Raw genomic sequence first — 23,522 nt, forward strand, 5'->3', positions numbered from 1 at the left:
AAAGTTAGGCTCAGAGGGTGGGTCGGTTGCTCAGATGGGAACGCCCCAAAGCTGGCAGTCAGTCCCCTTCCTCCCACCAGGACAGGCTTGCAGCTGGGACTGGACGGTGGGAGGGAGACAGCACGTAGAGTCTGGGTGCAGAGGGTGCAGTGCGCTTCCTGGATGTGAAGGAGTTCACACTGTCCCCACACACCCAGAGGTCAAAACCTGTCCTGGCCTCTGTCCTGCTTTAAGCCCTGTTCTCCTCAGCCCCTGTTGGGGGTCCTGGGAAGGTCAAGGGCAGCCTCTAGTAGCTGGATTCTCAGAATGGCCATCACTCAGCGCCAGTCCACGACGGAGGAGCCTTTGTGAGCAAGCGCCCCAGGATTGGGTGTCTGCCGTGTGACCCTCTTGCTGGTCCTCCTTTATTTTACTTTACTTACCAAACACTCATCTAAAATTTACCAGAAATTTTGCACCAGGCCCCATTTCAAGCATCTGACAAACATCAGCTTGTTTAAATACCCCCAACTGGGACCTCCCTGGTGGCGCAGTGGTTAAGAATCCGCCTGCCAATGCAGGGGACATGGGTTTGATCCCTGGTCCAGGAAGATCCCACATGCCGCAGAGCAACTGAGCCTGTGTGCCACAGCTACTGAGCCTGGGCTCTAGAGCCTGTGAGCCACAACTACTGAAGCTCGTGCACCTAGAGCCCGTGCTCCACAAGAGAAGCCACTGCAATGAGAAGCCTGCATACCGCAACAAAGAGTAGCCCCTGCTCGCCACAACTAGAGAAAGCCTGTGCAGCAACAAAGACCCAATGCAGCCAGAAATAAATAAGTAAATAAATTTATTAAGAGGAAAAAAATCCCCCATCTGCCCTGGGTGGGAGGACCAGGTCCCAGGTCCCATGGTGGATGTGGGATTGGTGCCCTCCATGTAGTCCACATTCACTTAGTATTTGCTGTGTGCTCCTCATGCCCACCCCACTGCAATCTGAGCGGGCACAGCCCTCCTGTCTTTCTGGTGAGAGCCACTCAGCCCGTACCCTGCAGGAATTGTGTACCTCCTGGGGGCCCCTCCCCCACTGCTCACCTGGGTCAGGGTCAGGAGGCGGGGACGGCGGGCTTGGCCTGATGGAGGCCGGCCAGCATGGCGGAGAGGTCCAGGATGAAGAGCTTCACCTGGGGGTTCCAACACAGCCAGAGTCAAATCCCAGCCTCTTGAGTGTCCAGTACCCACCCACCCCCAAAACCCCAGAGGCTGCAAAGCAGGGGTGGGGGATAGAGACCCTTATTAGACAGCAATGATGGTGGTTCCCTGGGGCAGTGAACCTGGCCTAAACCATTCTGGGTTTTTTTGTTTTTGTTTTTTTTGGCGGTACGCAGGCCTCTCACTCTTGTGGCCTCTCCTGTCGCGGAGCACAGGCTCCGGACGCGCAGGTTCAGCGGCCATGGCTCATGGGCCCAGCCGCTCCACGGCATGTGGGATCTTCCTGGACCGGGGCACGAACCCGTGTCCTCTGCATCGGCAGGCGGACTCCCAACCACTGTGCCACCAGGGAAGCCCCCATTCTGGGTTTTTGAAGCCTCAGTCCAAGCTTCCCAAACAGTTGATTCGCGGGCACCTTCAGTTTTCTAGATGGCTATCACCTGTATTATAGTTGAATTAGTATTTTCACTTGCATCAATTTTTTTTCCTTTTAATTGGATTAGTCGTGTTCACTGGTATATGACCTACTCTTATCTTCTCCATGGGGCATCCTCCTTTATTTTAATTAACCTATTTATTGGTACAAACTTAGTGAACACCCACGGATCCACTGCCAAGACCTAGAACTTGATGCAAACTTATCCTTGGGCTCTTCCTTCACATTTGTCACCGAAATAAACATCTGACAAGGAAACTCTATCTCTACCAAAAGTGGAAAGAGATTAAATTACTCCTTGCCGTAAGTAAGGGGTAACTGGAAAAATAACGAAATGAAAATGAAGCCTGGTTACTCAATTCTGGCAGCTACCATTACCCACAGAGGGTGTGAGCCCCCAGGCCCTGGAGACCAGGGAGTATTATGAGGTTAAAGGCATAGTTGCTGCCCCCCCGCCGCCATTGAACCTTTCTCCTTGGTAAGATCAGATGGTTGGTTCAAAAAGCACTGGCTTTCCATCACTCTGATACCAAAACCAGAAAAAGATATCACAAAAAAAATTATAGACCAATATCACTGATGAACACAGACGCAAAAATCCTGAACAAAATACTAGCAAACAGAATCCAACAGCACATTGAAAGGATCATACACCATGATCAAGAGGGATTTATCCCAGGGATGCAAGGATTCTTCAATATACACAAATCAATCAATGTGATACACCACATTAACAAATTAAGGAATAAAACCCAAATGATCCTCTCAATAGATACAGAAAAAGCTTTTGACAAAGTTCAACACCCATTTATGATAAAAACTCTCCAGAAAGTGGGCATAGAGGGAACCTACCTCAACATAATGAAGGCCACATATGACAAACCCACAGCAAGCATCGTACTCAATGGTGAAAAAGCATTTCCACTAAGATCAGGAACAAGACAAGGCTGTCCACTCTCACCACTCTTATACAACATAGTTTTTGAAGTCCTATTCACAGCAATCAGAGGAGAAAAAGAAATAAAAGGAATACAAATTGGGAAAGAAGTAAAACTGTCACTGTTTGCTGATGACATGTTACTATACATAGAAAATCCTAAAGATGCCACCAGAAAACTACTAGAGCTAATCAATGAATTTGGTAAGGTTGCAGAGCACAAAATTAATGCACAGAAATCTCTGGCATTCCCATACACCAACAACGAAAAATCAGAAAGAGAAGTTATGGAAACATTCCCATTTACCATTGCAACAAAAAGAATAAAATACCTAGGAATAAACCTGCCGAAGGAGGTGAAAGACTTGTACTCAGAAAACTATAAAACACTGATGAAAGAAATCAAAGATGACATAAACAGATGGAGAAATACACCATGTTCTTGGATTGGAAGAATCAATATTGTGAAAATGACTATACTGCCCAAAGCAATCTACAGATTCAATGCAATCCCTAGCAAACTACCAATGACATCCTTCACAGAATTAGAACAAAAAATTTTACAATTCGTATGGAAACACAAAAGACCCCGAATAGCCAAAGCACTCTTGGGAAAGGAAAATGGAGTTGGAGGAATCAGGCTCCCCAACTTCAAACTATACCACAAAGCTACAGTAATCAAGACAGTATGGTACTGGCACAAAAACAGAAATATAGATCAATGGTACAGGATAGAACGCCCAGAGATAAATCCACGCACATATGGCCACCTAATTTATGACAAATTACAAGAACATACAGTGGAGAAAAGACAGCCTCTTTGATAAGTGGTGCTGGGAAAACTTGGACAGCTACATGTAAAAGAATGAAATTAGAACAATAAACATAAACAAAAATAAAACTCCAAATGGATTAAAGACTTAAATATAAGACCAGACACTATAAAACTCTTAGAGGAAAACATAGGAAAAACACTCTTTGACATAAACCGCAGCAAGATCTTTTTGACCCACCTCCTAGAGTAACGGAAATAAAAACAAAAATAAACAAATGGGACTTAATTAAACTTAAGAGCTTTTGCACAGCAAAGGAAACCATAAACAAGACAAAAAGACAATCCTCAGAATGGGAGAAAATATTTGCAAATGAAACAATAGACAAAGGATTAATCTCCAAAATATACAAACAGCATATGGAGCTCAATATCAAAAAAACAAACAATCCAGTTAAAAAATGGGCAGAAGACCTGAATAGACATTTCACCAAGGAAGACATACATGAAAAGATGCTCAACATCACTAATTATTAGAGAAATGCAAATCAAAACTACAATGAGAAACCCCCTCATGCCAGTCAGAATAGCCATTATCAAAAAATCTAGAAACAATAAATGCTGGAGGGCTTCCCTGGTGGCGCAGTGGTTGAGAGTCCGCCTGCCGATGCAGGGGACATGGGTTCATGACCCGGTCCGGGAAGATCCCACATGCCGTGGAGCGGCTGGGCCTGTGAGCCATGGCTGCTGAACCTGCGCGTCCGGAGCCTGTGCTCCACAACGGGAGAGGCCACAACAGTGAGAGGCCCGCGTACCGGTTAAAAAAAAAAAAAAATGCTGGAAAGGGTGTGGTGAAAAGGGAACCCTCTTGCACTGTTGGTGGGAATGTAAATTGATACAGCCACTATGGAAAACAGTATGGAGGTTCCTTAAAAAACTAAAAATAGAACTACCATATGACCCAGCAATCCCACTACTGGGCATATACCCTGAGAAAACCATAATTCAAAAAGAGTCATGTACCAAAATGTTCACTGCAGCACTATTTACAATAGCCAGGACATGGAACCAACCTAAATGTCCAGCAACAGATGAATGGATAAAGAAGATGTGGCACATACATACAATGGAATATTACTCAGCCATAAAAAAAACGAAATTGAGTTATTTGTAGTGAGGTGGATGGACCTAGAGTCTGTCATACAGAGTGAAGTAAGTCAGAAAGAGAAAAAGAAATGCCATATGCTAATGGATATATATGGAATCTAAAAAAAAAAAAAAAAGGTACTGATGAGCCTAGTTGCAAGGCAGGAATAAAGAGGTAGACATAGAAAGTGGACTTGAGGACATGGGGTGGGAGGGCGAAGCTGGGGCGAAGTGAGAGTGGCATTGACACATACACACTATGGAATGTAAAATAGTTGGCTGGTGGGAAGCAGCAGCATAGCACAGGGAAATCGGTGCTTTGCGATGACCTAGAGGGGTGGGATAGGGAGGATGGGAGGGAGGCTCAAGAGGGAGGGGATATGGGGACATGTGTAGGCATATGGCTGATTCGCTTTGTTGTGCAACAGAAACTAACACAGTATTGCAATTATACTCCAATTATGCTCCAATAAAGCAATTATACTCCAATAAAGATTATACTCCAATAAAGCAATTATACTCCATAAAGCTCTATTAAAATAAAATAAGATAAAAAGGACTGGCTTTTGCCTGTTGCTTCATATCAAGCCTCTGTCCCTCCTAGAGTCGTCTTTTGTACCTTGGGGTACCCGGGCAACACTTGAGAGAACAGTGGTGTACATACGAATCCACCCGACTCAGGATGTGGCACAAAGGTAGGCTCTGGGGACCCAGTTCTTGGCATTTGGTTGGAATTCTGGCTGCAGGACAGGAGTGGGATGGGATGGGTTAAAGGCAGGGGTGTTTCCTCCACTTCTCAAAGGGGCCATGCTTTGGGAACCCACTAGAATCAACAGAAGTGTCCAAAGTCAGAAACCCCCTGCCTCTGTTGTAAACCATGTCACATGTTCTACCACCTTGCAAACCCGAGTGAATAGAAAAGCCGGGCATACTTGGTACACAATGACATTTGTAATGCCATCGTACAGAAAGAAAAACCACTGTACAACGCTGCCCTCACGCTTCCCAGGGAAGCCAAGGCCTGACTGTGTGGGAGTCAGAGGGTCAGGGACTAATTAAAGGTGAGTCTCCATCTCCTGGTTTCTTGTCGATGTCACGTTTGTGCTTTTGATCCTGAGACAGAAGAACTCTTGGCATAACTGTATTGTACCCATCAGTATATACCCCGGCCTCCTGCACAGTGAGGGCACTGAGACCCAGAGAAGATCTTCTGACCTCATAGCAGGTGACCAGCAGAGCCGAGACCAACCCAGGACTCCCGGGCAGGGGCCCGGGCGGCCACGGAGCTAGGAGACTGGGCTCTGATCGCAGAGGGTCATGCTTAACCCAGAGAAGGCGGGATTTCAGGCACCATGATGTTCCCAACCCTTAGGGGGCAGGAGGTGACATAAAGAGAGATCCTCACCTGCTCCAGCTGCCCCTCGGTGTCCTCGATGTCCAGGGCAGGTGGGCGCCTCTGGTGCTGGCACACTAGCTGGAACAGGTTGAGTGCGGCCATCCTGGTGCGTCCCAGGAGCAGGGTCTTCTCAGCCGCGGTGTTCTGGATCTGAATATACTTGGATTCCTGGAAAACACCGCCCCCTTCCCCATTAAGGTGTGAGCTGGCCTGAGGAGGGCTAGGACCACATTCGCGTCCACTTCCCACCAGTCATAGATGCCCCTAGGTGCTATCAGGGAGAGGAGTGCTGGACTCGGGTGTCAAGTTCTCATAGGAAGGGCCTCCTGCGCCCTAAAGTGCTTTCCGATGCCTGAAACCTGCCCATGAGCGTAGCGTTGCCCCATATGGCACTCCTCCCGGCGGTGGGAGGCTGGGGTCCCGGGCGCCCACCTCCTCCCGGCGGCGGTACCCAGTGCAGCGTGCGCTCCCGCGCCGCCTCCAGTTGCTCCAGCAGTTGCGCTCGCCGCTGGCCCTGCCGCAGCAGCTCGTCCTGCCAGGCGTCCCGCAGCCGCCGCAGCCGCGCGCGCGCCTCCTCCAGCTCCGCGAGCCGCTGGCGCTCCGTGAGCCTCAGCGCCGCCTGCGTGTCGGCCAGGCCGTCGAAGCGCGCCATCAGCTCGGGGACTTCTTGGAACTGGGATGGGGTCGGGAGGGGGACTCACCGGGACTGCAGCCCCCCTGCCCTTCCTCGCCCTACCACCCCCCGCGCCTCCTCATCCCAACTGTGAAATGGGGGCATCACACAGCCCCTGCCCCAGAAGTGTGATTACTCCGGCCCCTCCCCACCTCCACCATCAAACCTAGCTAAGCTTCACTGCCTGTGATTAATACTAAGTCACTGTTTCATTCAACTAATACTGAGTGTTTGGATTCCCCCTCCCCCCACCTGCCTGTGTGTCCTTGAGTAAGTTATCTTTCTGAGCCTCAGTTGCCCATCTGTAAAATGGGGTTGGCAATAACAAGACTCACTTCACTGGACCTTGGAGAGAATTCAAGAACAAAGTGTGTTCCTGACATACAGTTAGTGCTCAATAAGTGGTGACTCCTGGCATACAGTTAGCGCTCCAGTAGTGCACACTTCCAAAGCCGTCCCTGAGGCTGCCTGGGGCTGCACGTGGCGCTGAACACCAAAACCTCCTGTAGGGCGCTCACCTCGGGCAGCTGCTCCAGTACTTGCCCCAGCAGGCGCGCGCAAGGCTCGAGGCGCCAAAGCAGGCGCTGCAGCCGCGCGCGCTCCCGCTGCAGCTCCTCCAGCTGAGCCCGAAGCCGCAGCGCCTCCGCCTCCCGGCGGCCCGCCAGTTGCCGCTCCTCCGCCGCCCTCCGCAGTGCGCGGCTGCGCCGGGCCTCCGCATCCTGGGAAGGAGGGATGGAGAGGAGGCGACGACCCCCAGGACTTGGGAGCCTGCGGAGCTTGTCGCATCCACTCCACCCCAGCATTCGCACGCTGAGTCACGGGTTGCAAATAGATGGCCCACGGGCCAAATCCAGCCAGAATCTCTGATTTTGGTCCCTCACTCCTCTCCCACGCTTTTTAAAATGCTTCAGGCAGTAGTGTGTATTTCCCACCACTCCCTTTTGTATTGGTAAGCCCACTTTTTAAGTTTACGTCTGGCTCCTTTAGGATTGTGACTTTGTGACCCTCTGCCCTGCCTCCCCCCAGCAGGCTCCACCTACCTGCAAAAATTTTTCAAAGCGGACAAAGGACCCCTTTAACTCCTGCTCTTTCTGTTCCAATTGTTCCCACCGCTGTTTCAGGGATGCCTGCATAGTCTGGAACACCTGGGGGGTAAGGAGTGGGTGTCTGTGTTTATTTGGGGTTTCAAGTCATCCAGCGCTTTCACGCTCACACTTAACCTCGCTCACCTTTTGCCCTTAATCTTTTTTTTTTTTTTTTTTGGCTGCTGCCTTGCCGCGTGTGGCATCTTAGTTCCCATGCCCCCTGTGGAAGCGCGGAGTCCTAACCACTGGACCACCAGGGAAGTCCCTTTTGCCCTTAATCTTGTCACTGCACCCTTGCTCAAATCCACCCGTGGCTCTCACCACCCACGATGAAACCCAAATTCCCTCCTGTAGCCCCTGCGTGTCAGCATGCCTGCTCTTCCTTGGGGCCTCATCTTACCCTCTCTTCTCTGACACTGTCTTCTAGCCTCTTACCCACCTGTGTTTTGTCCTTGCCTTCCTGTCTTTGTATATGTTGCTCCCTCTGCCTGTTTCTCCCTCCTCACCCTGTCCCCCTTTGCTGGATAAGCCGACTTGCCCTTCAGCATTCCCTAAGACATCACTTCCTCCAGGAAGTCCTCCATGACCACCCCTGTGTAGAGATAGGGGCTTTCTCTGGGCTCCCACAGCCCTTGCTCAGTGCTTCCCCCCTCACAGCCATCACCACCTGGACACTTGTCTGTCCGCTTCTCTAAGCTGTGAGCCCATGAGGGCAGGGACTGTGGTGAGACCTCTAGATCCCAGCGCAGTGCCCTGCATGCAGTAGCTGCTCAGTGCATATTTATTTGCACAAACCACTGATCTCATTTGATCCCCCGTTTGACAGACGAGGAAACCAAGGCTCAGGACGGTGATTTGTCTCAGACCTTGTAGGAATAAGTTGGCTCCATCACTTTCCCATCTTTTTCTTCCCATCTTTTTTTAACTTTTTGTCCCCAAAAGTTTCAGGGACTGCATTGAGTGGCTCACCTCCTTCTGGGCCTGAAGGCCCTGTTCCGCATCCACCAGTTCCTGCCTCTTCTCCAAGAGACGCAGCAGTGGCGGTGGGACGTGGTCCACATTCTGCCCCTGGATCTTCCTGGAGGGGCTCGAGGAAGAGGTGAGGGTGAAGGAGGCAAGAGTCAGGGCCCCCAAACTCCCCACTAGTGCCTGACATACCCCAACTAGCTACCTCCTGGCTGTTGAATTTTTCATTCATTCAACAAATTGTCCCGAGCACCTACTCTGTACCAGGCACTGTTCTGGGCACTGGGGATGCAGCCCTGATCAAGACAGACAGATCCCTGCCCTCCAGGAGCTGCCGTCCTGCTGGGGACCACAGAAAAAAAGCTAGCAAATAATAATAAATAATGCTAGGACATGGCAGGTGCTAAGATGAAAAATTCAGCAGACTGAAGGGACTCTCTCAATAGGAAGATAGAAAAGTCTCTGTGGGGGGGACATCTGAGCAGAAGCTTGAAGGGGAAGAGGGAGGGAGCCATGAGGATACCGCAGGGAACAGATTCTAGACCGAGGGAATGGCCTATGACAAACCCCGAGGGAAGGACCTTGGTGTGTAGAAGGAGCTGCCAGGAGGCCAGTGCAGTTGGAGGGGAGGAAGGAGCAGAGAGACGGGAACTGAGATCAGGGAAGTTGTGAGGGTGACTGCTTTGGGCCGTGATGAGGGGGTACTTTGGCCTTGACTCTGAGTGAGGTGGGAGGCCTGGGAGGGTTTGGAGCAGAGGAGGGAATCCCCTCTGGCTCCTGTGGGGAGCAAGAACAACAGGAGGGGCAGGGCAGCTGCAGGGGACCAGGGACGGGTCACAGGATAATGCGGAGAGGATGGGGCTCTGATCTGGGTGGGTGCAGTAGAGAGGTAAGGAGGTGGCGGTTCTGGATACCACTGGAGAGCAGAGCTGATGGGGTGACGAGAGGGGGAGAAAGGAGTCGAAGGGGAACCTAGATGCTGGAAGGTTGTTGCTGATAGCGGGCTGAGTGGGAAGCAGGGAGATCAGCTCTTCGCTAAGGCCAAGTTGAGACTGGCCTTTTGACCTCTGCGGGAGGCCTATTGACCTCTGCGGGAAGGATCCAGGGGGAGGCTGGGATCTGGAGCCAGGCTCACAGGGGAGAGGAGGGGCTGGACACAGCTCCGCAGGGTCGGCCCTGTAGGGAGCAGAAGGGATGCACTGCCATTCCACTAGGCAAGGCTCTCCCAGCTCTGGTCCAGGGGAAACCCTCCCATTTTACTGATTCTGAGACTGAAGATGGGACCCCCGGCCACACTGCTGAAACAAGGCAGGCACCGGACAAGCTTCCTCCACTCTTCCTTTAAAATGCAGTTTGCAGTGAGAGGGGGCAAGAGCTCGAAGAGTAATTCCTTCCCACCTTGGATCAAATGATATAATCTCAGCTGGATATCAACTAGGGATGGGGATCGAGAACAGGTTAGAGACCTGGGCCTTTGACCCAGCTCTGCCCTAACTACCCCTGAGACCTTGAGGAAATTGCCATTTCCTTCGGAGCTTCAGTTTCTTCCTCTATGAAGTGGGGGCAATAATCCCCCACCAAGAACTGCCCGAGGAAGCCAGAACCCAGGGGTAGGGGGAAGGGAGGGATCTTCCCACCTGCTCCTGCCCTCCTTTCAGCCCCCCCTGCCACCCCACGCCACTCACGTAGACAGTTTCTCTTGCAAGGCCAGTCGGAAATATTTCTCCCAGGGCACTGCCATTCTCCTGGCAATTGCCCCAGGCTTGCTTTCTTTCTGGAGTTTGCACTAGCCTAGAGGAGGCCCTGGAGGGTTCTGATGGAGGGTTTGCACTCTCAGTATTCCCGGAAGGCAGCCACCCAGCCAGCCTCGGTCGCCCGGGCAACCAACGACACAACATTCCATTGCCTGCCTGAGGCCTGGAGAATCCACCCGGAGAGGGAGAGAGAGGGGGCTGCAGGGAGGGGAGCATCTTCTGCCCGGTCTGGAGGAGGCTTGAACTCCCAATCTAAATTGGGGTGCAGTGAACAGGACGTGGGTCTCTTGGCCAATAATTTGCCCCTCGGTGCCCCATGTCTGGTCAAACCTCTTCCTGGATGGGTGGGATGGGGCCTCACTAATGTGGCTGTGTGCTCAGATGTCTGTTCAAATGAGTAATTATTGGACACCCACTGTTTGCCAGGTCCTTGGGGGGCAGGCATTCACTCCCTGGCAAGGCGCTGAGGTCCTACTATGTTCCAGCCCTTTGATGGTCCACTCCCATTGCTGGCTACCCTAGCCTTGTCTCACGGAGCCCCCAGCCTGGTTAGGGAGATAAAGCAGAGGGGCCATCAGCACTACCCTGTGGAAACCAGCTTGGAGGGACCCAGAATCTGCATTTGGAGGATGGGGGGTAGGGGAGGAGGTGACATAGCTTGCGCAATTACAGTGGGTCAGACACTGTCCTGAGTACTCTACTTACGGTATCTAATTTAATCTTTAAAACAGCACTGCCGGGAGTGGTAATAGGGAAAAGTACCCAGAGTAATATTACAAATACTCATGCGTCCGCCAACTGGAAATAACAAACACGAGCGTCTTGTCCTCTTTGCTTCCAAGCGTCTTATTTTTCCTTTTTAAATAATTTGTTTTTTCATGTAAGGAAATGTATTTTCTTTTTGTAGAGTAACACTATTTAAAAAAATTTTTTATTGAGGTATAAGTGATTTATACTGTTGTGTTAATTTTTCTGTACAGCAAAGTGATTCAGTTATATATGATTCAGTTGTACATATATATGTATACTTTTTCATACTCTTCCATTATGGTTTATCACAGGATATTGAATATAGTTCCCTGTGGTAGGGGAACAAAGTAGGACTTTGTTATTTATCCATTCTGTATATAATTGTTTGCATCTGCTAATCCCAAACTTCCAGTCCATCCCTCCCCTCCCCCCCCTCCCCTTTGGCAACCATAAGTCTGTTCTCTATATCTGTGGGTCTGTTTCTGTTTCTTAGATAGGTTCATTTGTGTCATATTTTAGGTTCCACATATATGTGATATCATATGGTGTTTGTCTTTCCCCTTCTGACTTACTTCACTTAGTGTGATAGTCTCTACGTCCATCCATGTTGCTGCAAATGGCATTATTTCATTCTTTTCTATGGCTGAGTAGTATTCCACAGTATATATGTACACCACATCTTCTTTATCCATTCATCTGCTGATGAACATTTAGGTTGTTTCCATGTCTTGACTATTGTAAATAGTGCTGCTATGAACGCTGGAGTGCATGTATTTTTCAAATTAGAGTTTTGTCCGGATATATACCCAGGAGTAGAATTGCTGGATCATTTGGTAACTCTATTTTTAGTTTTTTGAGGACTCTCCATACTGTTTTCCATAGTGACTGCACCAATTTACGTTCCTACCAACAGTGTAGGAGGGTTCCCTCTTCTCCAGACCCTCTCCAGCGTTTGTTTCGGTTTTTTTCCATAAATTTTATTTATTTATTTATTTATTTTTGGCTGCATTGGGTCTTCATTGCTGCGTGCGGCCTTTCTCTAGTTGCAGCGAGCAGGGGTACTCTTCATTGTGGCGCACGGGCTTCTCATTGCGGTGGCTTCTCTTGTTGCAGAGCATGGGCTCTAGGCATGCAAGCTTCAGTAGTTGTGGCACTGTGGCTCAGTAGTTGTGGTGTGCGGGCTTAGTTGCTCCGCAGCATGTGGGATCTTCCCAGATCAGGGCTCAAACACATGTCCTCTGCATTGGCAGGTGGATTCTTAACCACTGTGCCACCAGGGAAGCCCCGGCTTTTTTATTTACAGATAATTGTAGATTCCTGTGCAGTTTAAGAAATAAAAAGAGAGATTCCATACTGCTTCACCCAGTTTCCCCCAGTGGTGACATCTTGCACAGCAACGGTCCAGATCACAACAAGGATATTGACATTGATACAATCCCCCCACCTTATTCAAAATGCTTAGTTTTATAATCACTCGTGTGTGTGTGTGTGTGTGTGTGTGTGTGTATTTAGTTCTATGCAATTTTTACAATTTTATTTATTTATTTGGCCATATAGCCGGCTTATGGGATCTTAGTTCCCTGACAAGGGATCAAACCTGGGCCCCTGGCAGTGGAAGACTGGAGTCCTAACCACTGGACCGCCAGGGAATTCCCTCATTCTATGCAATTTTATCACATGTCCATTCCTATGACTGCCACAGTCCAGATACAGAGCATTCATCACGAGGATGCTTCAAGCTAACCTTCTATAGCCACACCCATCCCCTCCCTCCTGCCTTCCTAATACCTGGCAACCATTCATCTGTTCTCCATCTGTATTACTTTGTCATGTCAGGGGTGTTGTATAGTAATTGGAATCATATACTATGTAACCTTCTGAGATTGGCTTTTTTCAACTCAGCATCATTCTCTCTCTTTTTTTTATGGATGAAGAAATTTTATTTTTTAAAAAATGTTTATTTATTTATTATGGCTGCGCCGGGTCTTCACTGTGGCACGTGGAATCTTCACTGCAGCACGTGGAATCTTCACTGCAGCATGTGGGACCTTTTAGTTGTGGCATGTGGACTCTTAGTTGCGGCATGCATGTGGGATCTAGTTCCTCGACCAGGGAATGAACCTGGAGCCCTTGCATTGGGGGGGCATGGAGTCACCCACTGGACCACCAGGGAAGTCCCTCAACATCATTCTCTTGAGATCCATGCTGGTGGTTACAGGTGTTTGTTTTTTTGATTGCTGAGTAGCATTCCATGGGATGGATATGCCTCAGTTTGTTTAATCACTCATGTTGGAGGGTATTCGGGTTGTTTCCTATCTTTGGCTATTATGAATACGGCCACTGTGAAGATTCCTGTCCTGGTTTTTGAGTGAACGTAAGTTTTCATTTCTCTGGTATAGAAGCCCAAGGGCACAATTTCTGGGTCATATGGTAAGTGCCTGTTTAGGGTTTTTGTTTTTGTTTTAAATTAAGAACCTGCCGTATTCTTTTCCAGAATGGCTGTCCCATTTTATATTCCCACTAGCAATGTATAAGTGATCCAGTTTTTTCCTACATCCTCGCTGCCATCACTATTTTTTGTTTTAGCCATTCTGATCGGTGTGTAGCGATATCTTTGTGGCTTTACGTTGCATCTCTCTACTGGCTAATGATGATGAACATATTTTTATGTGCTTATTTGCCATCTGTATATCCTCTTCAGCAAAATATCTGTTCGAGTCTGTTGCCTATGTTCTAACTGGATTTTTTTTAACTGTTGAGTTTTGAGACTTCTCTGAGTATTCTAGATACGGGTCTGGGTGTTCCAGATAGCCCTCTGTTGGATATTTTCTCCCAGTCTGTAGCTTCTCTTTTTATTCTCTTCACATGGTCTTTTGCAAAGTTTGAAATTGTGATGAGATCCAATTTGCCACTTTTTCCTTTGTGGATTGTGCTTTTGGTGTCAAGTCTAAGGTGGGTTTTGAACTCAGTCCATCTGGGTGTGGAGTCCACCCTCTTAGCCACAACACTCCACATAGAGTTGAGCCCTTTTTGGATCTTGTCCTCCTTAGACCCATTCCCTTCCTTCCATCCCTAGAGAATACCATCATCTTGAAGCTGGTGTGAATCTTCCCTTCTTAATTTCTCTTCTTTTGGAGGTGGTTTTTTTAACAGTGTTTATTGAGCACCTTCTATGTGCCAGGCACTGTGTGAGGATACAGCAGTGGATAAGACAAAACCTGTCTTCATGGGTCTTAGAGGCTAATGGGGATGCCAAATGAATCAAATCGCCCTGCAAATATGTCATTACATGCTGACAGGATTGCCAGAGGAGGTGCAGAAGTGCAAGGAGGGAGTCAGGGAGGCCTCCTTGAGGAAGTGACATGTAAACCCTGAAGGGTGAGGAGGGGTGAGTAGAGGAGAGGAGGGGTATTCCAAGTATTGGGAACAGCATGTGCAAAGGCCCTGAGGCAAGAGGATATGGCCCCTCCTAGAAGAGAACAAAGGTCTGTAGGTTGGTGTGCAGAATTCTAGGATGAGGGTGCAGGTCAGGACTGCACAGGGCCAAGGAAGGGCAATACCTGGGCTAGAAGTGACAAACAGGGGATGGAGGTTCAGGGGGGATAAGTGACTCCTCCGAGAGCACACAGGCTGAGAGGTGCTGGGCCCTGGAGTTTGTTTATATAGAGATAACCCATCCCTGCTTTGGAACTGCTCATGGCTTGGAGGAGGTGAGGTCCCTACACACTTGGCTTCAGAAGGCTGGAGCTGTGGCTTTAGCTCTGCGGCCAGTGGATCTACCTCCCCACCCCAGGCCACAGCATTCCTCTCTGTTAAATGGGGCATTGCTTCCAAACGCTTCCTTCCGGGGCTCCCCTGCCAAGCTGCTGAAGCAGGCCTCCCCCCTGTCTCTGTCTCCATGTCCTGGGGGATGGGGTGGGCGGAGCTGCTGAGTGACAGCAAGACACAACTTCTCAGCTGGCCTTGCCCTTGGCCACAAAGCCACAAGCTCTGGAAATATCCACTCTCCCCACCCCCGCATTCCCCCAACCCCCAGTCTCACGCTTGGGCAGCTTCCCCCTTCCTACTTCTCCATTCCAAAGCGGGGGCAGGGGAGGGCACTTTGTGGAGTAGGGCTGAGGAAGGAGGAAGCCGGGGTGCAGCCTGCAGACTCACACCTTGTCTTCAGGCTGTGGGAGGAGGGGACTTACAGGCCCTGCTTCCTGGCAGCCAGCGTGCAAGAGGGGCTTTGGAAATCCTGCCCACTCCTCCCACCGCCGCCTCCTGTCCCACGTGGCTTCCTGCCCGGAATCGTGCCTGGCACTCACCAACGAGGCTTTGTGTTCCCGAGATAAAGAACACGCTCCTCACCCCCAAACTGGTCCCGGGTTGGTCTGTCTTGTCCCGATCTTGGTGGCCTCAGAAGGGATGGTGCCACTTCCCAGCAGGGGAAACCGACGTCTAGAGATGCACAGGTCTGCGGAGCCAGAGGAGGGGTCTGTCTCCCGCTTTGGGGGTGAAGGTGTAGCGGAGAGGTGGTGAGTTGGCAGTGTTAGGGCACCGTGGGGAGAAAGGAAGTAAAAAGGAATATGACCATTGCCACAAGGAGAGAGGCCAGATTCCAGCCCTCGAGGGGAATTGGATACTATGCAACCCAGAGAGTGTCTTTTGAGTCCTTCTTATGTGCCAACTGGTGTGGGAGGCACTGCATGAATCAGTCATTGTCCCTGACATTTAGGAGATAAGACAAGCATGTAAATCCCCACAAAACAAGAGAACAAGAGACCAAGGTCACAGAGAGGTGCCAACAGGCAGGCAGTGGGGGGCGGTCATCACTGCCTTCCCTGCCACCTTCCAGGCTTCCCGGAGGCTGTGAGCAGAGCTACAAAGCAAGGGCAGCGGGGCTTTCAGAGACCAGAGGAAGTATGAATTATTTTCTGATTATAATTTCTGATTAAAAAGAAGCACATGCCATTATGTCAGAGAAAGCCCTCCAGTTCTGTGCTTGCTGTATTGTCTACATATCACTTCGTACTTCCCACTGAGAGTCTGTTCCTAGCTGCCCATTACTTTTGTCTGTATCACCCTCCTGAGAGCCCATGAGAGCAGGGCTGGGCTGTGTGTACCTCATTGTATCCCCACTGCCTAGTACATAGTAGGTGCTCAATACACATCTGTTAAATAAGAAGAGAATTTTATATATAATATGTAAACATTTTATATATATGAAAGGAATAATATAAGAAAAGAATTTTATATGTATATATAATACTTTATGGCATCAGTATCATGCCTATACAAGGTTGTATATACTGTGTTTTTCCCACAACTTGCATTTCTTTTTGGCTGTGCCACACTGCTAGTGGGATCTGAGTTCCCAGACCAGGGATCAAACCCATGCCCTTGGCAGTGAAAGCACGGAGTCCTAACCACTGAACCACCAGGGAATTCCCTATGACCTGCTTTTTTTTTTTTTAAAGCACTTTTCCTGTTATTAAATAGTGTGCAAGGACATAATGCCATTTGCAGCTATATATAGGTGGGACTTCCCTGGTGGTCTAAGACTCTGTGCTCCCAATGCAGAGGGCCCGGGTTCGATGCCTGGTCAGGGAACTAGATCCTGCATGCCGCAACGAAGATCCCACGTGCCACAAGTAAGACCTGGCGCAGCCAAATAAATAAACAAATATTGAAAACAACCCACACAGCTATCTAGTGTTCCATGGCACTGCTCTTACATTATCTGCACTTTATTTCACCCCACCTGTCCTAATTTTTATTTAATTGTATCTGTGGGACTTAAACCAGGAAATAGATAGATAAAGGGATGTAAAGGCTTTCCTGGTGGAAGGATAGGGCAAAGGTAGGATCAGGGGGTGGGCTGGGGGTAATATGAATAAAATCTTAAAGGTGTTGAATTCAGGAATGGGGTCGAGAGGGCCATGCGGCCAGGGAATCCTGGACCCAGTGGTGTGTTGTTAAATTGCCTCTCCAAAACAAATCGTAGTGTTTATTTGCTGATTTCCATGGTGCAAATTCTCCTCCTGTGGTTGATTTCAATTTCCTGATGCGGCATTGCTGAATACGGGGTTGGAAGGGCGTGGGCGCAGCCGGCTCTCAGGGACCAGTAGGCGCAAGCTTCAGCACAGCCCTGTCAGTGCCCAGGCCTGATCCCCACTCTGGTATGAGGAGGCCTCTCCACTCTGTGTCTGTGAGCCCTCCCTGGGCCCCAGGCCCAGCATCTCAGACGAAGGGGGTGGGACTCGTCCTGGGTAGTGAGGCCCATCGGGGTGCAGGAGGCCAATCTTGAGATCTTGCTATCAGATTTCACAGCTGGGATGCAAACCCCCAGATTCCCCCAGCTCAGCAACTTGGAGCCGCACTGGCTCCACTGAAGTGTGGCTGCTCCATCCATCCCTGGAATTTAGGGCTGGGCCTGGTGCTCTGCCCCAGCCACAGAGCCCTTAGGACCCAGCCTCAGAGCTCAGTCACCCAGTGGGGCTCAAGGTCAGGCACAGTGGTGGGATCAGGATGTTCCATTACGGCCGTGACGCTTATGAGCACTTGCTGTATGCCAGGCTGTGCTGAACGTTTGACGTTTCATTCATCGCATCTTCACACCCAGCCTATGAGGTGGGCGCTGGTTTTATTCCCAATTTACTGATGAGGAAACTGAGGCACTGAGAGGGTAACTCACTTGCCCAAGAGCATCCAGCTCATACCTGTAGGTGCCAGGATTCAATCCCAGGTTGGCTGAACGCTAAAACCTCTGCTCTTAAATCCTCAGCCCAGTATCTCCTCCCACTTGGCTTTACGAAGCACCTGCTATGTGCATCCCGTGGGCAGTAGACTGTACAGAGTTGACAAGAAGATGATAGTGGGTTTGTCTTGAAGAGGCTTAGAGGATGGGGAAGGGGAGGCAGCTAACCATTTCTTGAGCACCTACTATGTGCCAGGAAAGATGCCAGGTGCCTTACACAGCCGTCTTGATTAACTCTACAACAATCTCACGAGAAAGGTGAGACCCTTTCCACGTGACAGCCCAGGCCTGGGCTCTCAGGAGCCTGTCTTCTTCTTTCCCAAATGGCCTCTAGCAGGTCACACTCCTCTGGGCCACATTTCCCCCTCTGGTTCCTTGACAGGAACTGCCCTAGGAGACCTCAAACCCTCTGCCAGTTACAGGTCAAAGCTTCTCAGAACAACAGGAGGTAGCCAGGCCATTTGGAAAGTATGGAGACTGTGGCCACAACTCCAGGCAAATTGCAGGGCCAGACGCTGGATATTGGATAGGTGACAGAGCTAGCTCCCTGGAGGCCTGGCTGGCACAGTCCATAGCCTTTGTAACCCCCCTGGGAGCCTGGGGAGGGGCGTCTGGGAATGTGGCTTCCTGCTCAGCTCCGGAAGTTGGGCCAAGATGGCTGGTGGTGGTTTGGTTGGCATCCCAGGTGGCCCTAGGACAAGGCCCCCAGGTTCCATCAAGGGTCCCTGGGGGCTGGATAGCCTATCTGAGGTCTCTTTTTAAGAAGAAAAGATTTTGCCACAAGCTCCCACCTAGGTGAGTGGGGGCGGGGAGAGGCAGGACACCTGTCTTGAAGTAGCAGTCGCATAACAAGTACCATTTTCCCCTCCTGAGGATCTGGGGTAACTGATAAAGATTATGGGAGGGCTTTAACTACTCCCTCAGGGCTACCACTGCTCTGGAATCAATGGTGCATCACCCCTCATACCCTGTTGAAGGATGTTGCAATACTTCTAAGCCTTGGGGCCAGCCCTGCTAGGCCCATTTCCCAGATGGGGTAACTGAGGCCCAGACTTTGGAAGGACTCACCAGATGGAGGCCAGCCAGGGAAAGAGTTCCAGGGATCTGAATTCCTCACCAGCCTGGCTGGGGTGCTGGGTGGGAAGTCAAGGAGGGAGACGGGGAAGCAGATCACGGGGCTACTCCTGTGGCTGGGCAGGGCCCTTACGGAATTGCCAGTCTGGGCGTTGACTCCTGAAATCAGTAAGTAGAGCCTTCGCGTTGGTGCCCAGCCCTGGGTTGACCTGACCGGAAAGAGTCCCTTCTGAGAACTCTTAGACAGGTAAACAACAAACTCATGGGGAGAGATAGTGTGTGTGTATCTGTCCGGGACAGGCCTTTCCAGTCACATTATCACATTTAAAACTCTAAAACTGTGCAAACCTGGAGCTGTGGGAGCAGAGAAAAAGGGGAGAAAACCTCTGCCTGGCATGGGAGGACATCCCGGAAGACTTCCTTGGAGAGGTGATATTTGAACTATGCCTTGAAGAACAATAATAATAATAGCAAACACTTTCTGAAAACTTCTTATGTGCCTGTCGGTGTTCTGAGATCTGTATCTGCTTCCTTCATATCTGTTTTATCTCATCTAATTCTCTCAAAACCCTGTGAGCGAGATACTATAATAACATATGAACCGATGAGAAAACCAAACCAGGGCACAGAGAGGTTAAGAGACTTGCCCAAGACCACACAGCTACCAATGGCAGAGTCAGCATTCAAATCCAGAGAGGCAAATCAATGACTGACTAAGACCTTCCGAGTGCTATTTAATCCCTCTGAACCTCAGTTTGTGTATCCATACAAGGGGGGGGACTAGTACAATAGTAAGTAATGCATAGAATTATTGTGAGGACGAAGGTGAGCTAATCCTTGTAAAACGCTTAGAACAGTGCCCGGCACACAGTAAGCGTTCAAACAATTGTAGATGACTTTCATCATTGCCGTGGTGATCTTCAAGCCCTCCCCTCCCCCTCCGGCCGCGGCTTCCTCCCCCGCAGTGCCAGCCAGTGACGCGGGATCTGCCACACGCACAGTCTGGGTTTAATTGGAAACTAAAAGAGATGGAAGGGGATGTTCGCGGCCCCTCCCTTGACTCTGAAAAGGACCCCCAGGGAGGGTGTGACTCTCTCTAGCGACGCCTCCCGCCATCTCCGATACTGCTCCGGGATGGGACAACGAGGTCGGACCGAGAAGGCGGCGCCGGGATGGTAGGCAGGGGAGAGCCGGGGAGGTGTGAACGTGCTGGAGGCAGGGCAGGCAGGGGACATACTGTGTCTTCTGAGCCCAATGCCAACTCACTAGGAGCCTGCGGCCACGCCCATCATGGCCGTGGGCGGCTCTCCACCTGGCAGTCCCAGGCTCCAGGCGCCCGGGGCTCCGAGGCCGGTGCGCTCTGGCACGCTTGGCTGGGGTGCCGGCAGAGGGCGCGCGAGGGGGCCCGGGAACTGGCGGGCGGGGTGCCCCGCGGGAGGCGGGATTGCGGGGAGGGCCCTGGGCCGCCCCTCCCGCCCCCTGTCCTCCCCGCCTGCCCACCGGGAGCGCTGGACTAGGAGGCAAGGGCTGGCGGTGTCCCCCGCGCGCTCAGCCGGCTCGGCGCCCAGCTCCTACCTGTAGAGTCTGGCGGGGGCGCCCCCTCCCCGGACACCTATCCTTTCTCCTCCTTCGGAAACCACTCGCTCAGCTACCCGCGTGTCGGACAGGCGGCGCTGGGATCCCGGGACAGGGTGCCAGGCTCGCTGTTTGTGACACGTAGACGCCCTCCCCGCCGCGGTACAGCCTCGGAACCTGGACGTCCTCCTGGCCGGAAAGTTTGGGGCTGGGCGCCATGGCCAAGAGCAGCTCCCTGAATGTCCGTGTCGTGGAGGGCCGGGCGCTGCCCGCCAAGGACGTGTGAGTACCCCCGGGGCCAGTCGGGGATGGGGGGCGTTCCAGGCATGGGATGGGGCGGGGGTCGCTCATTCCGCGTGCCAGGGAAGGTCGGTGAAGTGGGCGGGGGTTCTTGTCTGAGACCGAGTATTGAGGCAGATCCACCTTCATGGGGCGAGAGGCCCCACGCCTATCGCTTCATGGTGGGAGGGGACACCAAGACTTAGCAGATGCCCCGCCCCGCCCCCAGGAAAGGGGTGTCTTTGTTCCTGGGACGTGCTAAAGGGGGTCTTCCAGGGCTTCAGCCCTGGGGATTAGAGGGTCGGATTCTGTCAGAGCTGGGGAGGGGCTTTAGGGGTGGGGGGCTCTCTTTCTTAGTCCAGGCAGATGTTGGAGGTGGGGTTTCTCCAGGCCTGGGTGGGCACCTGTTAAGAGAACCCTGGGGAGGAGCCCCAGAGGGCCTGGGATCCAGGTGGCCCCAGGATTCCTCTGTGTGCATCTGGTATTTAGGTTTGCAGAGTGTCACCAAGTGGCCCACTGGCCAGGCCTGGGGGAAACTGGGGTCCTCTTGACCCAAAACCCTAAGCTCCCCAGCCAGCAGCTCCCAGCCCAATGGGGACCTTCCCTGGATGCTAAGCCGCTTGAAGAGCCAACTTCCCCCTGCAGCCCCCTCCCTAGCCAGGTGTGATGGGGCTGGAGGACCCTCAGGTTCCCCTTAGTACCAGTCCTCGCTGTGCTTCCCTCAGGGCTAAGTCAGCAGTTGCCGAGTCAGCAGAATGGGGGGAGGGGGCCCCCTCCTGCCTGGCCTGGAGCCCAGAAGGGGCTCTAAGGGTGTCAGCACCTGAAACAGGTGTGGGATCCTTGGCAGGACATTGGCTGTATGACCTTGAACCTAGTCCTGTTTGGGTTTGGATTTCCCATCTGGGCAATGAAAACCCTGGACAGGAGTCTCCAAGCCGCATGCAGCTGAGGGTGGAGAACCTCTTAGCATTTACCTGCTGGCCAGGTGAGCAGGACCGTGGATTCTGAGCCTTCGCACAGGCTGGGGCTTAGCTGTGCTCTGACTCCCCCAGCTGTGGGCCCCCAGTGAGGAGTATCCTACCTTTGACTTCATGAACATCCCCCCTCCCCAACCCTGCAGCTATATCAAGGGGGAAGCTGCAGAGAGCAGTTCTAGCTCCCCGCATCCTCATCAGCGACCTCAAGAAAACATGCACCTGGGGAAGGCAGAGAGCTCGCTTGCTGTGCAAATGCAGCATCTGGACGAGCACCCTGATTCCCCTCTTATGAGATGCCCTCTCAGAGCACCCGACAATTAGTGATTCTGGAACTGTCGAGGCAGTGAGGTCAGGACTGGGGACCTGCCAGCTGCTGACCTGGCCAGCTGCTCCGGCCCCTCCACCAGTCCCGGGTGAGGGCCATGAGGGAGTGACGGATGTTGTCCTTGGACCCGGCCATGGCTCGCAGGGCTCCCTCTGCCTCTCTGCGGAGGGAGTTGACTCATACCTGGTCCCTGCGTCTCTCGGCCACCCCTCCTCCCCCAAGTTCCCGGGCCAAGGTGAGCTCTGAGGTGGGCCATGCCCCAGAACCAGAGAGGAGAGTGACTAAGCCCCAGTGGGGGATCCAGCCACACTGCCTCAGTTTCCCTGGCTGTTGGTGCCCTTCAGAGGGGCTCCCTCAGAGCGTGCTGGGATCTCCATGCCTGTGGGGACTCTTAGATGGATATGTCCTCTCTTCCCTCTCCTAAGGGAGAGGGCCCAGATTCTTCCTGAAGCCTCACCCGGTTTGAGGGGGTTTGGGCCTGGCTTGGGAGGAGGCCTCAGCTGATAATTTGAGAGTTATTTCTGTCATTAATAATAGCAGCTGTTATGTCTTTGACGGCTTCCTATGGGCCAGGTCCTGTGTTTAACACTTCCAGTAGTCCTATTAGCATTTCCATTTTACGAATGGGCAAACCGAGGCTCAGAGAGGCAAAGTCACTTGCCCAAGGTCACAGAGCTGGGATTTGAACCCTGACTGCCCCCATGCCCCAACCAGACTGGGCAGGCAATGGCCGATGGGCCTGCTTTCCCATGCTTGAGGTGGGGCAGGAGCCGTGGGAGAGGCCAAGGGTCTAGAGAGATTGAGGGTCTGGAAGGGGCAGCTCCCTTCCGCCACTGTTGCCCCTGCCTGATAGGAGCCTGATAAGGCCCTTGTGCGTCAGAGTCCTGGAGCTGACGTGCTTGGCTCCCATGAGGGACCCAGGGGTCAGGCCGGGTAGATGGGAGGAGGCGTGGCTCCAAGCCCTTTTCTATGGATCCCAGCCCATTTGCCCCACATCTGCTGCTGGGGAAACTGAGGGATTGGAGCCCGCCTAAAAGAAGCTCAGAGAGAGAGGACCCAGAGAGAGAAATGAGATAGAGGGGGTTACCAGCCACGGGCATCCAGGGGGGTGGAGCCCGATGGGAAAACTGAGGCTCGCAGGGTTACTCCGCCCAATGGGTTTGGGATAGATCAGATGGGAAAACTGAGGCCTGGGGCACTACGCAGAAGGGAGGTCAGAGGTAGAACCCAGAGAGGAGTTCAGGGACACAGGACACCAACCAGTCTGAGGTGTGCAGGGATGGAGAGCAGATGGGGAAATGAAGGTACACCCGGCGGAGGGAACTAGAGGAAGGAGTCCGCAGAGGGAACCGAGGCATGGGGAGGGCTCAGCCAGCAGACGAGGTTGGAGCAGCTCCCGGTGCCAGCGGCCCTCTTCCTGGGAATCCCCGAGGCATTTGTGGATCAG

The 23,522-nt window shown here is 51.8% G+C and overlaps 2 protein-coding genes across 13 annotated transcripts in view; one reads left to right on the top strand and one right to left on the bottom strand.

Annotated features, from left to right (window-relative positions):
• Window positions 1-795: 795 nt before the first annotated feature.
• Window positions 796-10,478, bottom strand: CFAP73 (cilia and flagella associated protein 73). The gene is made up of 7 exons (XM_033408666.2): window positions 10,288-10,478; window positions 8,606-8,714; window positions 7,592-7,696; window positions 7,070-7,270; window positions 6,311-6,551; window positions 5,888-6,063; window positions 796-1,163 (listed from the first exon to the last, which is right to left on the bottom strand). The coding sequence occupies exons 1-7, from the start codon at window positions 10,341-10,343 to the stop codon at window positions 1,086-1,088; spliced, it is 966 nt and encodes a 321-aa protein (XP_033264557.1). The 5' UTR covers window positions 10,344-10,478; the 3' UTR covers window positions 796-1,085.
• Window positions 10,479-17,654: 7,176 nt separating this feature from the next.
• The window catches only part of RASAL1 (RAS protein activator like 1), a 32,965-nt gene continuing 27,097 nt past the window's right edge, over window positions 17,655-23,522 (top strand). For 4 of the 12 annotated variants that reach the window (XR_007471576.1, XR_004477807.2, XM_049697682.1 and 1 more), the window contains exon 1: window positions 20,124-20,776. Coding sequence is in view for 5 of the 12 variants with exons in the window: in XM_049697682.1 (XP_049553639.1) it covers window positions 20,712-20,776 (65 nt within the window). In the remaining 7 variants the exon portion in view is untranslated. Of the gene's footprint in view, window positions 20,095-20,121; window positions 20,777-23,522 lie in introns of those variants that run through there. The other 8 variants (XR_004477802.2, XR_007471575.1, XM_049697681.1 and 5 more) reach the window with 4 other exon arrangements.

Source organism: Orcinus orca, chromosome 15, assembly GCF_937001465.1.
Source record: "Orcinus orca chromosome 15, mOrcOrc1.1, whole genome shotgun sequence".
NCBI lineage: Eukaryota > Metazoa > Chordata > Mammalia > Artiodactyla > Delphinidae > Orcinus > Orcinus orca.

Bases quoted from the DNA above. Each gene is read 5' to 3' on its own strand.
- CFAP73 (XM_033408666.2), bottom strand. From the start codon at position 10,343: ATGGCAGTGCCCTGGGAGAAATATTTCCGACTGGCCTTGCAAGAGAAA. The intron at 7,697-8,605 runs GTGAGCCACTCA...CTTACCCCCCAG, and splicing joins GCCTTCAGGCCCAGAAGGAG to GTGTTCCAGACTATGCAGGC. The intron at 6,064-6,310 runs GTGGGCGCCCGG...TTAATGGGGAAG, and splicing joins GGTACCGCCGCCGGGAGGAG to GGGGCGGTGTTTTCCAGGAA.